The 17,008-nt window shown below is 46.9% G+C and overlaps 1 protein-coding gene across 17 annotated transcripts in view; it reads right to left on the bottom strand.

The window, feature by feature from the left end:
• The window catches only part of AKAP13 (A-kinase anchoring protein 13), a 324,597-nt gene that overhangs the window by 29,719 nt on the left and 277,870 nt on the right, over nt 1-17,008 (bottom strand). For 15 of the 17 annotated variants that reach the window (XM_070775967.1, XM_070775968.1, XM_070775971.1 and 12 more), the window contains 4 exons: nt 8,115-8,182; nt 5,810-5,876; nt 1,713-1,848; nt 226-338 (listed from right to left, as the gene is read on the bottom strand). In XM_070775967.1, coding sequence (XP_070632068.1) covers nt 226-338; nt 1,713-1,848; nt 5,810-5,876; nt 8,115-8,182 — 384 coding nt within the window. The remainder of the gene's footprint in view (nt 1-225; nt 339-1,712; nt 1,849-5,809; nt 5,877-8,114; nt 8,183-17,008) is intronic. The other 2 variants (XM_070775964.1, XM_070775978.1) reach the window with 1 other exon arrangement.

Genomic DNA, 17,008 nt, shown 5'->3' with positions numbered 1-17,008 from the left:
GAGGCTGACCACATTACTCAATGGCGTCCTTAAGTGGACGAGTACCCAACAATTGGATAAGCAGGTCCACCAGCTCGCTATAAAGCATCTGACGCTGCACAGGCAGTTCAGAGAAGCATCACGGGAGCCGGGAGAGCAGGCACCATCACTCCATGAGTGCCTGCGTTCCCGCTAACGGCACAGTCTCTGCAGACGCCCACCACACAGGCTGTGGCCTCCGCTTACCCTCATCAGTAAGGGACTCTGTGGACTCGTTGACCTTGCTGATTTTATTCAGTGAGTCTGTTGAGTGGGACAGGAACTTCCAGGTGTTCGATATGTTCTCATCGTTGCCAACTCTAGGGAGAGAAAGAAACACATACTGTTGGGTGTATTCTGAGAAGCCATGGTTGCAAAGCTCTGAAAAACTACAAAATGACGTCAAAGGCAAATTACTTACGTCAGGTACCTGGCAACGTGCAACACGAACTATGAAGGAGGTCAGAGAGGCTTTGAAATACCACTGCAGCCATGAACTTTTTGAACCTTACAGTTTTATTTTTTAAACCCTAAGTAACAAGAATACTCTTCTTTCAAACTGCATACCCACTATAAATGCAATTTCTCTGTTTGAAACTCGTGTCTAACCACAACACCTTTTCCTCGTGTTCCCTAAACACCTACAGAGCCAGCACTTAACGCTAAACCATATTCTTTGGACTTTTCTCGATCCCAGCTAGCACATCAGGCACCTACCTGGTTTACGTTTGTGGTATGGCACAGAGATAAACCAGAGTCACTTAAAACTAAATTTTATTTAAAGGCCAACTTTTAAAAGTCATAATATAAACTAATTGAGATGAACTTAACAACTCTGAAAAGAAGATAATCACACCACTGGGACAGAATGATATAAAAATACCTGGATTTTTTTTTTTTTTTTTTCCTTGAGGAGGAGGAACCATTATCTAGCACAGAGGTTAGGAAACAGACAAAAGGAGATTTGCATCCTTCAGCTGGGAATTTTCCTCCAGTGTGGGTGAGGAGAGCTGCCAGGGACACTTTGAGCCCTACATTTGAAGTGACTTCTTTAGTTGGTGGGAAGGCAGGCACCTGACCCCGAATAGCCAGCCACATCACCATCAGCCCTGTACTAACCACACACAGCCGGGGCCTCCACAGCCAGGGGTCACGGCAGCTTCCGTAGGGATCACAGAGGAGCTCGGGGCAGAGGAGGGGCTGGGAGCCTACTGCCGTCCTCGGCCCATTACTCACTCACGACTGAAGGGCAAGACGCAAGGATGGAAAATAGAAATAAAAAAAAAAAAAAGATAAAACTACCCTCTCCTCCCAGGTTCATCTGACCAATAGTTAAGTATGACATCTGAAAATGTAAGTGGTTGCAGCCCAACATTCAGCATTAAATCTTTTTTTTCCTTTCCTATTTCCACTTCTTATTTTGATCTAAAAAATCATCCTCTTAGAAGGCAGGTTCTTTAAAGGCAGGACTGGTCATGGACGAAACCTTACTTGAGATGGTGTTCAATGGGGATCCTTGTTACAGAATGGCTGCATCAAATGTAGCCCTCACCCTGCTTGTCTCTATTACTCAGCTATGCACCAACTCGATAGGTTACACGTTCTTTCCCAAGAGCATCTTTTTGTCACATGGTATAAATTATGATGCTCTCATCGCCTGATGTCAACTGTGCTGTCTCCACACCCCCACTTACCCAGCGATGTTCTGAATGGAGACGCTTTTGGAAAGCGCGATGCTCTGCTGGGACCGTCTGTTGGCAAACACTGGGGCGGCAATGGCTTCATCGGCCAGGAGGACAGCAGACCGAGGGCGCTCCTTGGGCTGGGAGGCTGCACGGGAGAGGACACCCCCGAAGTGTCAGTGACTCAGGCCCTCCAGCATGGACCCGCCTGACAAGTATCAAACAGGAACTGACCGCTTTAAAAGAGAGCCACCCTGGGAGTGTTAACTGGAGACAAAAACTCTATGGAGGTCAATGTGGTGACAGTTACTGAAACTGCAAATGCCTATACCTTTGATCCAGTGGTTTCCTTCAGGACATGTTCGTGCCACAAGATTTACTTGTTTACACTTGCAATGACATATGACAAAGGTATTCAGTGCAAAGTTCAGTAAAAGCAAAATGAGTTACCAAAATAAGGTCGGTTAATAAATCATGGTATATCCTACTGGTGGATACTATGAAGCTTTACCATAAAAACGAGGACACCCTGCATGAAATGACACAAAACTGCACGATAATATATTAACGGGGAAGAGAAAATCAAAGTGCAGCATAAAGTGCACCACAGACCATTTCTATGTTTAATCCAAATTGGTGTCTGCTTTCATTTTAAGAAACTTGGAAAAGATAAACATAAGAAATGGAGTTACCTGTGGAGTGTGATGGAAATGAGGCCATAAGGATAAAGAATCATGTGAAAGCACCATGTGTTTAAAACTTTAAACTAATTCAAAGGGAAAAGGAGATTGAAAGAATCTTAAGGACACAAGCAGCCTCAGAGATGACCTAGGCCAGTGTTTTTCGTGTGAGGGGCTTTTTAGTTATGCAAATTCCCAGCCCTGTCTGTCCTGTGTGTGTGGGACCTAGGAGTCTAAGATGTTTTTTACCAGCTTCCCAAGAGTTTCTTCTGTACAATGTCTGAGAACACAGATTTTGACCAATTCCTCTAATTTACAGAGGAGGAAAATGCAACCTGGTTTGATGTCACCCAGCTAATTTGTCCTCATAACTGAGTATTTCTCATGCTCATCAGTCACTCAGTCATGTCCGACTCTTTCTGACCCCATGGGCTGCAGCATGCCAGGCCTCCCTGTCCCTCACCATCTCCCGGAGCTTGCCCAAGTTCATGGCCATTGCACACGCCCAAAGCGGACACTGGAGCTCTGATTTCGGGTCAGGCAATCATACTGACATCTGGGCAACAGATGATTTTTCCATGATAATGAAGCTCCTGACCTAGACGCGAGCAGCATTATCCGTCCAGCCCTAGGAGCGTATTACAGGATGTGCTTGACTTAATAAAATGGATAAAGCCATTCAGATTCTATTCAGAAGAAGGTGATGTAATCATCAGAAACCTGCCACACGACTGCATGACCAGACCCTTCTTACAGGAAATATGCACAACACCAGGAGGTGGGGGGCCTCACCCAACAGGGAAGAAAGGCAAGAGGCAGAGAGGCGAACAGGCTCTAGTGTGAGGGACTGGAGTACCTCAGGGTCTCAGAGGGAAGCTAGTGAGCAGATAAAATATGATGGAGGAGCAGTTCCCTGGGGGCTCAGTGGTAAAGAATCTGCCTGCCAACTGCAGAAGCCAGGGGTTTGATCCCTGGTCCGGGAAGACCCCACGTGCTGCAGGACAGCTAAGCCTGAGCGCTACAACTACTAAGCCCTTGTGCTCGAGAGCCCGTGCTCCACAACAAGAAAAGCCTCCACAATGAGAAGCCCGTGCACCGCAACTAGAGAGCAGCCTCTGCTTCCTGCAACTACAGAAAAGCCCACACGACCACAAAGACCCAGCATGGCCAAAGATAAATAATTAAAAAAAAAACCCCATCAGATGGAGGGAGAAACATCAGTCCTTGAATGGGGAAGTCCCTGAAGGGAGGACGTGGACAGGCGGACGGGAAAAGAGGACATTCTGAGGAGGAGGACTGTCTGAAGGAAGGGAGGAACGCTCGCACAGCGCTAACGTGAAATGGAGATGACAAGCAGAGGAGGCAGGCAGGGTGTGGGCATGCGGACCGGGGAGACGGCTGGAGCAGCAGAGCCCAGTCAGGTCACACAGAGCCTCATGACTGCCAAGGGCAACGTGCACCTCAGGCGACATGGGTGTGGGGGGAGGTGAGAGAGAGCTCTGCGGCTGCTGGGAACCAATCCTTCCCCGCTCAGGGAAGCTGCTCACTGCCTCTGAGCCCCGGCATCCTCACCTGCGAAGGCCATGGCAGCGGGAACGTTCCCACTGAGGGAAGCCCACCGCCAAGAGCTTCATGGGCGTCACCTCACTTAAACCCGACGACCGCCTAATGATACCACTACATCCTTCCACGGAGGAGGAACACGAGGTACGGGGGGGTGGGCGGGAGCCATAAAGGTTTGTCTGAGGTTAGCAGCTGCTAACACATTATTGACTAGAGGATTTTTGCAGAAACTAACGGGTGTGGCTGGCAATTTGTGAGGTAGGTGGATACCAAAAAAGTCATAATGTCCAGGTAACGAAAGATGTATTAATATGTCTCTGGTTAGTAATTTGTTAAGTGGGGTGCTAGGACTCAAACCCATACAATCTGAGTCCGCCACCTGGACTCTTACTGCTACATTACCTTGGTGGGTAAAAGCGGAATAAGAATACACGGGGCGGGGCTGGAGGCAATATTATAGGTAGCTTTGGGGAAGACCTTTTTTATCTGATTTGAAAGAAAGCAGATTTCTGAAGGAAGAGATAAATGTCATAGAGCCAAAAAAAAATTTAGTAAGAATAGGCTTGTAAAAGGTGTTGGGATGGGTTGGATCACTGGTTAAAGTGGGTGACAGTCTGGCATAACTTTCGTCTAGGAATTTACATGCAAAGATGGGTAATAACCAGACTTCTGTCTGACAGGACTCCACACCCTCGCCGGCAGCACAGCCTGAGTGGCCGTTCCAAGCCGTCTGGAAGCGCTCAGAACAGTCGGGCCTGGGGCAGCGCTTCTCACACTCACGTGTGGACATCACCATCACCTGGAGCATCTACTGAAACAGCACCGGGCTCCGCCCCTGGACTCTCTGGTGGTGTAGCTCTGGGTAGGGCCCAAAACTGGCACTTATAATCGATCCAGGAGCTAGGCCTTGAAAAACACAGCCTGGGGGCGAGTCTCAACTGGGTTCTGTGAGCTAATTAACGTGGTATTCATTACTGCGTTATTTATGGCAGTGGGTGGAGATAAGTCTTTGGGGGAACTGGTAATTAAAATGTGGCGTATGTTTCTGAAAGAATACCACGCAGCAATTTGAGATGATAGCTTTCATATAATATCACACGCAGATCTCAAAACCATATTGAGGGGAAGAGCATAAGTCATACTGTCTAATTTAAATTCAACACACAAAACAATAAGAGATATTTTCAGAGGTACACATATGTCTGAAGATACGGCAGATTAGAGAGGTCTGCGTTAAATAGACCACAGTGTGTACTAATGAGGAGAAAGCAGAGAGAGAGACAGAGAATGGAGGATGAAAAGGGGAACACATTCAGCAAAACCAAAGTGGAGCTTTGCCCAGAATGGAGAAGATAGGCTGATGGGACAAAGTGTTATGAACTCAATCTGTGTAACCCTTGAAAAAAAGAGAAAAAAGAAAAAACACCCCCAAACTATATAATTTCACGGTCTGTCAAGGAGTTTAATAAGCAAGGTCTCATTTGATGTTGAGAACACCGAAAGCAAGTTTCACTGTTGACTCATGGAAAAGGAGCTTCAAAAAACATGGGGGTCACTCGCTTAAATAAACAAGGCTCAGGTGCTGCCTTGTAAGCTCGCGTGCATGCGTGCACACGCACACGCACACGCACACACACATGCACACACACACACACACACACAGACTTCTAAGACCTTCCAGAGGGTCTGATGGTAGACTGCCAGACTACCAAGCTTTCAGTCAAGGGAACTGCAGCCTTCTCTAAGTTACCACAAAACAGGTCTTCAAACCGTGATTAAGAATAACAAAGGGACACGACAGAAGCACGTGGAAGTCCTGAACCGGAGAGGCCCAGGGGAGCCAGGAGGGGCAGGAGGACCACTCACACTTGCTTCTCATGATGACTGTGGGCAGCGAGGACGTGTCGTGTGCCTGCAGGTTCCCCTTGGGCTGCTGGAAGAGAAAGAAATGTCAATAAATTTCACAAGTTTTGATGAATTTTACAACTTATCTTCTGTCAAGTCTCAAGAGGCCTGGAACACAAAGCCAGCTGCTCCTGTTCCTGCCAACGGTCCTCAGGGTCCTACTCACACAGCCACTCAGCGCTGGCTGTTGCCTGAGCCTGCCCGGCCTGCAACTCTGAGAGATCCGTCTCCTCTGCCTGGAACGCTCTTCTCCCTTCACAGGCCAGGCAGTCTCCTGTTTCAAGGACAGACCTCAGGGGCAGAGCCACCATGAGCTTCTGTCTTCTCCTCCCATGAGGCAGTAACTGGCACCCCTCAGAATGCTGTGCGTAACCCCCTCCAGTTCTTTCCTTATCTATGGTCATTGTCTGTGCGTCCATCATCCCCACAACGCTGGTTCCCTTGAGCAGCATCTGTGCCCTTTTCACTTCCATCTCTCCAGTGATCAGCATTTATGTATAAGGTGTGAAATAATTCTTAGGGAAAGTGCTAATTTTGGTGTGAAATAATTCTTAGGGAAAGTGCTAATTTTAAGACTTTTTTGTGGCATGGAACAGAGACACCATGTGAGAAAACGGGTTGAAGCAATTCGTCTGAGACAAATCATTAGTGGAAAAGGGTCTGTTTAGAATGGGACTCCTCCTCTTCGATGACACTCTTTTACACAGGGTAGGCTATGTCCCCGTCGCTGTCTTTCTCTGGCACAGTCACAATGATGACACTCATACCAGAGGTCACAAATTCAAAGGCCCATGGGGTCAGACGACAAGGACAGAGGCATGCTGGAGGGGGCGGGAGGCAGCAGCCTGGGCCTGTGCATCTTGCCCGGAGGAGGCGGCAGCCACTCAGCCCAGGGGGCTGTCACCTCCATTCGCCTCTCCAACATCTAAGGACCTACAGCCCAGATTCTGTTCTACAGGCTCAGAGCTGCCAATGGATCAAACGCTCCTGACTTCAGACTGCCTGCCAAGTTTGATGCTTACATACATTCCAGTGGGGGGAAAGTACAGATCACAGAAAGTAAATGTAATAAATACACAGACCCTAAGAAGGTGATATTTTGCATTAGTCACTCAGTTGCGTCTGACTCTTGATGACCCCATGGACTACAGCCTGCCAGGCTCTTCTGTCCATGGAGTTCTCCAGGCAAGAATACTGGAGTGGGTTGCCAGTCCCTTCTCCAGGGGATCTTCCCAACCCAGGGATTGAACCCAGGTCTCCTGCACTGCAGGCCAATTCTTTACCGTCTGAGCCACCAGGGAAGCCTCAAGAAGGTGATAAATACTGTGGAAAAAAAGAAAAGTTCAGCCCTTGGACATAATTTACATCCACGGGCTGAGTAAGATCCAGGGCACAGAAGCCTGTCGCCTTTACACTAGTTCAGTGCTTCTCAAAGTGCAGTCCTCGGACCAGCAGCAACAGCATCTTCTGGGAAGTTATTAGAAAGGTAAATTCCTTGGCCCCACCCACCCAGAGTCGGAAATTCTGGGAGGGGGGTCACTGGCCCAGTGTCGTTTTATAACAAGCCCCCGAGGTGACTCTCAAGTCTGAGGCCACTTCACTAGATAAACGTGTTTGGTTACTGGAAGTAGACAGCACGCTCAACACGAGTGTAGATGGTGCTGGAGAGCACTCTTCTGACAAGAGCAGAGACAGTTATGACTGACTGAAACACTGAAAAACCACACGGGCCACCTAAACGCCCATCTGCCCCCAGTCTCGTGCTCTACAAGGGCCTCTGACGAGCGCTGGGTGTTATTATGTGACGTGCATATCAGAGCCTGGACCACCATCCCCCTCCCTTCTTGTCGTGTGATCTACGTGAGCCTGTGGAGAAAAGGGATGCCGGGCAGGCTGGTTCAAAACCCTGCCCTCCCCGCCGTCGGCATACCAGAGCCCCTGATTTCCACCTGCTGCCCTCGTGGTCCCCAGGAAGGAAGGCAGGAGTGTGAAGAGCAGAGCAGGTCTGCAACATGGTTAAGAAGAAAGTCACTGTACAGGTGACACAGATTACAACCACAGCGAGACGTGTGTTTAACGTGGACAAGTTCTGAAAGCATTTCCTCTTCTGAAAGCCACAAATTCCCGAGTGTGTCAAGAAGAGATGAAACATTTTGGGTTACTGCAGTCTCAAAGGAGGTAGCGAATGATGAAAAGACAAACAGAAACTCTAAGCCCAAGTCTCCCAACTCTGAGGATTTCACTGGTTCAGGCAGAAATGTCTTACCTTCATCTTGACCTTTGCACAGGAGATCAGACTTTCTCTGCAGCCTTTGTGGACAAAGGCGCCACAACCTGAAAAGAAAGCAGAACGCCAGGTGACATTAAACACACAGAGACTAGAGGCCACACGGATCTTCACTGCCACGGCAGCCTATGGGGCGCCGGGGAAGCCGCTCACATCAGAGTGTGGCTACCCAGGATCACAGACTGCAGCCTCTTCCAGGAAGCAGGCGTGTGACATCATTAGGAGGAGGAGAAACAAGAGCAGATGTGATCTCCGATTAATAAAAATGAGAAACCTGGCACTTCTCGGGCAGGAAGCTGAGAGGCTACCAAGACTAAAAGTGAAAGTGTCTGCCGTCGACATGTGAGTCTGTGTCACAAATAATACACAAGTGACACGGACTATACGTACATGTAGTTCCTTCCTGGAGGAGGAAGTGGCACCCACTCCAGTATTCTTGCCTGGGAAATCCCATGGACAGAGGAGCCTGGTGGGCTAGTCCATGGCATTGCAAAGAGTCGGTCACGACTGAGCCCGCATGCATGCACGCACACACACAGACATTAACATAAACATGTAAGAACACCCACAGATGATATGTAAATGCACCCCCATCACAGGGGCTTACGACTGCGTCAAAGGCGGAGTATGAATCTGAAAACCCACCTGTTTGTGTCCTTTTGACTTGGACTCCTATCCACCCTGAGTTTTTTGCAACACCCCGGGTCAAGAGCTGCAGGAGAAAGGGCATCAGAATCACCCCTCAGCACCTCCAGGAGCCCTGACTCAAGAGAAAGTGGGAGACTTCCTGAAAGATGAAGCAGCGCCCACGATCTGCTGAGTACATGATTTTCATCTCAACTCCTAGACCCACAAGGGCTGCCGACAGAAAAAACCCAGCCCTCAGGGCCTCAAGAGGGCCAGCACCAGCTTGTACTGCCGCCATGAAGTCATAAACTGAGCTGGGCCAGGAGGCTGAAGGGCAAGTAAAGCAAGTAAGAGATCTATCTGTGGGGATCCCACGGCAACAGCCTCCCCGGGGCAAGGCTCCCCGAGAAAGTCAACAGACACTGCCCTTTGGCAACGCTTCCCATTCTGACTTAGGAAGGACCACAGGTCCTTGAATGGTCACCCTTGAACCAAGGGCAGGATGCTCTCCTGACTTATATGCCCGGGTTCTGAGGATATGAGTGTGGAAAAGGCCAGAATCCCAGACCCCAGGGCCTTCTCCATTCCTTCCTCAACATCTGCTAGGTTTATAGGCCTCTTTCCTAACACCACCAGTCACAGAGGATTGGATGATCCTACGATTTTCTCCTCCACTGAGTAAAGAACCTGCCTGCAATGCAGGAGACCCAGGTTCAATCTCTGGGTCAGTAAGCTTTCCTAGAGAAGGGAATGGAAACCCACTCCAGTATTATTGCTTGGAGACTCCCACAGACAGAGGAGCCTGGTGGGCTACAGTCCCTGGGGTCACAAAGAGTTGGATACCACTGAGCGACTAACACTTTCTCCTCCACTGACTGTTCCTTCAGGGCAGGGTCTCTCCATCTACTGATGAAACTTTAAGTCTCCCTAGCACAGTGCCTGCCTCATGCTGCCTATTCCAATGTCTGTTTTAGACTTTACGCTTATTTTATACAAAAGCCAAATGCCCTGTCACAGTCTTGATTCCAGTAGGTCAAATACGCACTTCGAACACTAAAAGGAGCTCTAGAGGCACAGCCGTCACACTAAGTGTGTTTCAGGTCCTGGCTCCCCGAGTTAGTCACTGTGACTCCAGGCCGGCTCCTCCCCCATAGGCCTCAGTTTCCTCAGATCTCCAAAGTGAAAAGACTGCATTTGCCCCCTGCCCGCAGTTCCCTTTCTCTGAGCTTCTGTAAGATTCCTTATGTTGCATCTCTTGAAAGAGATGATTTTTCAAAGTAAATTACTTCAAAATGTTCTATAAGGCTCATGCTGCAGAAGATTTTTCAACTTCTTAGTCATCTGAATCGTCACTAGGGCCTGGTTGGGGCAAGTTCACTCTGGAGGAATCATGGCAGATAGATACGACCCCATGAAAGAGGCCACCAGGAGCAACTCTATTTTGGTCAACAGGATGGCCCAGAGCAGGAACTAGTTTGGAAGTGGGATGGAGTGAAGCTTTATTCTGGGCCTTTCACTCTCCGGCCTACCGAGCCTTGAGTCGAGTAACCTCTTCTAGCTTCACCCCATGAGAAATTGACTCTCCAGTCATTTTTCTGATGCTCTTCAACTAGAAGAGGCACTCAAGTTCATTTCCCAATGTCAGCATGAGGAGAGACTCTCCTGGGAAAGGTTTATTCAGGGAATCAACAAGAGGAAGCAACCTGGAGGGTTCTCAGTCAGAACTCTATTCTTGCTTCCACTTCTTCTCCAGGATGACACTGCAAGGGAGCCGCATAGATGCTGTGCTCCTGGCAGTTTCTACTGTTTGTGATTATGAACACTTCCACGTTAAGTCATGAAGTTGCCCCAGAGGTCAGCAGTTATGAAAGGGTTATACATCCCTGAATATTAATGCCAGGGTTTCTCAGCAACATCCCTTTCTGGGCACAAGGAAGCCTTTGCAGAGAGAGCCCCCTGGGGAGTGACTCATTCTAATCAGCGAAAAGGAAATCTTTTGAGGATACTTTTCTCAAGAACTGGAAATCACTGACCCTTGTTAAATTGTCAAGTTCTCTGCTATTTGGAAATAAGGATACGTTTTGACTAAGAAATCATCATACTGCTCCCAGAAAAGAGAAGAACCGCAAACAGAAATCCAAATAATTCCTGAGACTCCAATGCCTTCACACCATTCTACACATCATGCAATGAAACTCACGTTCCAGATCTAGACTCTGGTGAACTTTCATTAAAGGCTTTAAGCCCCATGAGCCAATGGCCTTCCAGAAAGGGTCAAAGAGGAAACAGTGAGCTGGACCAAATTTGTCGTTATTGACTTATATTCAAAATTTTTTCCCACTTACTTCTCAGAAAGTGAGACTCTGAGACTCTCAGAGAGTGACTCTTTTAATGGTCCCCCATCATCCTTAGGATAAGTGAAAGTGTTAGTTGCTCAGTCCTATCCAACTCTTTGCGACCCCATGCACTGTAGCCCACCAGGCGCCTCTGTCCACAGAGTTCTCCAGGTAAGAATATTGGAGTGGGTGGCCATGCCCTTCTCCAGGGATCATCTCAACGCAGGGATCAAACCTGGGTCTCCCACATTGCAGGCAGATACCTTGCCATCTGAGCCACACTCCTTACTCAGCTTGATTAAGCCCATCGTGTGTGTACACTTCTAGCCCCTTGCCATGTTCTGTCACACCTCTGAGCTCTGAACAAACTCTTTCCTGCAACTGTGTCCCTTGCTCACTCTTCCTTCCCTGACTGGGTTGGCAGGACTCAGCTCTCTGAAGTCTTCTCTGACTCTCCCAGGGAAGCAGACCCCCAGTGACCTCTGAGCTTCTGGAACTCCACACCTGCCTCTATCATGTACCGTGCCGTGATGGTCTCCCCTCCTTGCCCCGCAGATGCCTGAGACCGTGGCCCAGTCCTGCCGACCCGACGCGTCCTCGTGCACAGGCTTCTCAGCTCCCCTTCCTGCTTTTTTGTCTTTCTCTACATTGTCTTTAACCCCATTCTTCCTTGCTCTCTCTGAGTCTCGCCTAAGTGTCCAAAGAGAACCTCTTCTTCATAACATTTTACTTACACAAAATAATACTTTGAAACATGGGTGAAAAAATATGAGGAAAACTAATGAATTCATATCACAGCCAAAGAAACCACAGATTTCGAAATGGAATTAAAATGGAGTGCCACATCTAACAACCCTATCTTAAAAATGTTTAAATGTTTAAATGTATAAAACAGTAAGACAAAGAACCAAATAGAAAAATGGTATAAAGATTATGAACAGGCAATTCACAAAACCCATAGTTTCATCACCCTATAGAGAATTAAATAGCGGGAATGGTGCAATTACTTTTAAATAGATTTTAGGAATATTCAAGTTCTCAGACCAGTGTTTGAAATTTAAAGGACAACTCCAATTGACGTACCATAAAAGCAGAAGTAGTATTTTTAAAGTGCACTTCTGGTAAACAGCTTTTCACACAATCCACTGTTCTAGTTAACTGAGACACACGTCCCCAAAGCCACAACCCAGCTGAAGCTTCAACACACTTTATAACATGGCCACAAGTCTGAGACATAAACAGTCTGCATGCATGTCTGCTTAACACACTCGAGTACCTACTTGAAAACCACTCAACTTGTTACCCAGCTGTCCTGGACTCAGTTCACGGTAATGGATTTAGCGGTGTATGTGGGCGATTTAGAAACTTTGGCCCAACTGACAATCTTGAGGTTAAAACCTCTGTTTTGGAAAACAGACGATTACCAAGAACATACAAATTGAAGACAATCTAATATCACTTTCAAGCTTCCTGTCACAAACTCTATACCATGTTGTTAGGGAGATCAAATAATTATTTGGCCTTTTATTTATTTATTTTTCAAAAAAAGATTTCCTAAGAGCAGTAAGCAATATGCTTTCATTCTTCAAAGTTCTTCAGGAAGGCCTTGGCACCGTGGTTTACGGGAACAGAGCCGACCCCTAATTAGACTGCTCTGAACTTAAAAGCAAACAGCCCAGCCTGTAGCTTCTTTCCTGGCTACATGGAGGCATCAAATAAAAGAATACGAAGGAAAACCCACAGGGCTGTGAGCACGCATCTATTTGCTGCTTCACCTTTTAAAACTCTGCCACCAGAGCTTTGGTGAACTGTTATACACCATACACCCATTCACCTTCAGCAGAGAAATCCAACAACCCACTAGACAGACTGGCCTAAGAAAATCAGCTTTAAAGAAGAGTTAAGAGGAGAGGCTAGGCCAAACTGAAATGAAATGAGAGAGTGGCGTGAACACTCCAGGCCTGCCTGTTAAAGGAAGGATTCACCTTCCCGAGTCGTGTCAGCTTCTGAAGAAAGGGCTCGTGCAGCACTTTTCCTGGGAGGGCTGTGCTGAAGAGCTTTGACCACTCTTCCTCCTGGAGACCAGTCTGAGCAGCAGCATCCACGTGCAGGAGAATTCTCAGATCCTTCTAAAGATTAGGGGTTAGAGAGACTTTTCTAACTTTAAGGAGAGCAAGGTCCAATTTTTTGCTATCACGTCAACACTCACCGACAAAACAACAACAGCAGAAAAACATTTAAATACTGATAAATTTAGAAATACATGCTCAAAAAGGATTTCTGCAACTTCTGGTTTAAACTCTCTGGGGACTGTGAGACAGAGCCTGGTCTGGACTGATAGAGCGTAGATACAAATGACTTGTAAGATATTCTCGGTAGCTGGTGTGATAACCACAGCGCTGGTTATACGGAACAAGACCAAAGCCACAAAAGAGAGCTACATCACCGTAGCTGGAGGGCTCACCTAACAGCAGTTTTTGTAAGAATGCTGGTAAACAAATCAGCAAAAAGCAACACCCAAAGTGCTGTGCTTGGATAAGAACTGGCTTCACTGCTGAGGCTCTTCCACCGTCCCTTCCCCTAAACACACTTCTATTCTTTCACCGGTTATATGTATTTCACTATCTAAGCGATGAACTCTAAATGTGAGAAAACTGCTTGTCCAGAGAGCTGCCTTTCAGGACAAAATCTCAAGGTGAACCAGACCATCACAAGCAGTCTGAACTCTTTATGTTTCCTACTTGGGTTGAGGCTGGTCCACTTGTTTCTTTTCTTCTAATCAGGAGAAGCAACCTACCACAAAAGTACTCAGAAGCTGCTAACACAACAGAAAATAAATCCACAGTGATCTCAGTTATCATCTTGCATGTGTTTAAAGCAAACAAAACGGAACCGCTGGCAAGATCTGAAAACCCGAATGTAGTGGATTCCTTGCGCTGAAGGACTCCAGCGGCATTCCAGAGACCAAATTATTCGTGGTGGCTGGAAAGAACAGCTGACTTATTCAAGGGAAGCTTTACATAACTGCAAGGGGGAAGAAGTGGAAAGATGCTCTCCTCCTTTCTCTATTCAAGTTACCAAAATCCTAAAATAAGAGTCGAGTTTTGGCTGAGTTAAAACAAACTTGCCAAGTTTCTCCTAAATTACTTATTCCCGACAAAGGGGGAACTCTGCTTTCACCGTGTGTTTGTTTTCCAAGAGTAAACTGCAGAGGAACCAACCTCAGGGAGGCTTTGCTCCTGCCCCTTGGCTATTTCTAGCGTCTGTGATCTTGACCATTTCCACCTAAGTCCACCAAAGGAACTCAGCTTTCACCACGACTATGACTTCAGACCGGTCCAGGTGTTTTCCAGTGAAGTCAAGAGTTGCTGACTTGTTTTAAAAGTTCCAGCCTGCTCAATCTCTCAATATTTGCATGCAGAAAGATGTATTAAAGTGACTAGAGATGTTTGAAAGACAGGCAAAGACCAACATCAGCCATCATCACACCGACCACGATGGACCAGGTGGCTGATCTTTCTAAACCGCGGGTCAAAACTGAGCAGCCACTTGGGGTCTGAGGCTCCAGGGTCAGCAAACAGGATTATGTTAAACCAAGGAAAGGGCTTCCTAGGAGGTAAAGGAACTGGAGGGATGCTGTTGTTTCCTGAGATTCCTGGGAAGAGACCCGGACATGAGAGGGGATGGAGGGAAGCGAAGAAAGATTCTGAGTCCTCAAATTACTCATAGTTTCCACTTCCTGCCAAGATCACAAATGGTGCTTCACACCCACAACAGGCGCTGCAGGCCCTGTTCTTCAGGAAGCTGCAGAGAAGCAGCCCGTTACCTCTGCTCCTTGGGGAAGATGACGACACGTTGTTTCCTTTGCTTTCAAGCCTTGATTTTTCCTCCTCTTTTTTACAAGTGGCAGGCTGCACCCTGTCACACACAGATCTTAAGGCCACCACTGAACGTTGAGCTTCTTTCAACACTAACCCTGGAACGAACTGCAAAGCTACAGTTGAGACTGGGAGACCCTAGGTTTCTGAGGTGGGGTGGTATACAAACTGAAAATGTTATTTTTGCACCTAGGTATATACTAGGGTAACCAGGCCCTATCCAACAGTTCCTTTTTGTCGTCTGATTCTCTCAGTTTAAACCTAAAAACATTAACTCTTCTTCCTTATTGCGCTAAGCAGACCTAAGATAACTTGTGACATCTGTAGTTAGATCAAGTGACTTCTGTAAGTCAAAGAACTGCTGGCAGAGGACATCAGGACAATACTTCCTCCCTGACAGATTCTCCAAACAGAAGACTCTTGTGATGACACACTATGCTGCTAAGTCGCTTCAGTCGTGTCCGAGTCTGTGCGACCCCAGAGACGGCAGCCCACCAGGCTCCCCAGTCCCTGCGATTCTCCAGGCAAGAACACTGGAGTGGGTTGCCATTTCCTTCTCCAGTGCATGAAAGTGAGAAGTGAAAGTGAAGTCGCTCAGTTGTGTCCGACTCCTAGCGACCCCGTGGACTGCAGCCCACCAGGCTCCTCCGTCCATGGGATTTTCCAGGCAAGAGTACTGGAGTGGGTGCCACTGCCTTCTCCGATGACACACTGGACTCCATGAAATTGTCTGCTTCCAGAAGAAACAGACAACTTGGGTGACTCAACATTAAAATTACAAATTAAGACAAAAAACCTCCACCTACTATTATAAACACTGTTAACATAGAACTAGTAGTTAACCCATTATTTTATTGATCTTCCATATTTAAAAAGCCTTAATAAAATAGTGCTATATTGTGTGCCATCAAATATGTAAAATATTTAGCACAGATATTTGAACTATAATCTCAACATTTACTTTTGCAATGAAAGAGAACAGTGAAGCTGTTCTGATGGATCAAAATATAAGCAATCAGGTGGATATTATACTTGCTGTTCACGTATCTACCTCAGCATCTAATTTATGTCTGTATTTATTTTTGTCGCTCAGATGGTGAAGAATCTGCCTGTGATACAGGAGGGAGGACCTGAGTTCAACCCCTGGGTCGGAAAGAGCCCCTGGAGAAGAGAATGGCAACTCATTCCAGCATTCTTGCCTGGGAAATCCAACGGACAGAGGAGTCTGGTGGGCTACAGTCCATTTGGTCGCAAAGGGCTGGACACAACTGAGCGACTTTCACTTTCACTTTTCATGCATAATACAGAGTACAGTATCTTCATTTTCACAGATAGGTAGGTACAAATATTAGTAGTTTTCTTAAAAAAAAAAAAAATGGCTTGCCTTGCAATCATATTACATTCTTCAATTAATTCAAGATGGAAGGAAAAATTTACAGTAGGCTGTAAATTAGTTTTAAAAATATATAAATCCCACAATCTGTGGAACTTCCAAAACACCAATTCCACAAAAACCATTCTGAAAACCACCGTCCTATAGAGCTATTTAATTGCTACAAAGACCGGTGGCTGAGAACTCCAGTCTACAAGCCTCAAATCTCTTGAGTCAGGTTGTTCCCCATCAGTCTCAGCCCCCTACAGGTGATTCTTTGTGGGTGGCTCAGTGTCCTTGGGCCACAGACATTTCCCAGAAGCTACACGGGTCCCCTCTCCAGGGGGAGTCCTGTAGACACTACCACCAACAGTGTAGGCACTTCAACAGTCTGAGGTGCCCCAGCTCTATTTCATCATGGAGTGAGTCCAGTAAAAGAGAATTTCTATTTAACAGGGAAAGGTATGGAGGGAACAAAAGTGGGTTTAAGATGCCTGGTTACAAGAGGTGCATTCTCCTCCATCAGAGTGGATATTCTGCTCTTGACAAAGCAGTCGCGTGCCAGGCACAGGTTCAATTCTGAGTCACTGTACTCTAACACAGACTAACAATAATTCAACTCTTCTCACCTGAAAATAACGTGTATGCAAAAACCAGTGA

Source organism: Bos indicus, chromosome 21 (genome assembly GCF_029378745.1).
Source record: "Bos indicus isolate NIAB-ARS_2022 breed Sahiwal x Tharparkar chromosome 21, NIAB-ARS_B.indTharparkar_mat_pri_1.0, whole genome shotgun sequence".
NCBI classification, from domain to species: Eukaryota; Metazoa; Chordata; class Mammalia; order Artiodactyla; family Bovidae; genus Bos; species Bos indicus.
Note: the sequence above shows the minus strand (reverse complement) of the source record. Positions and strands in the feature narration are given on the sequence as shown.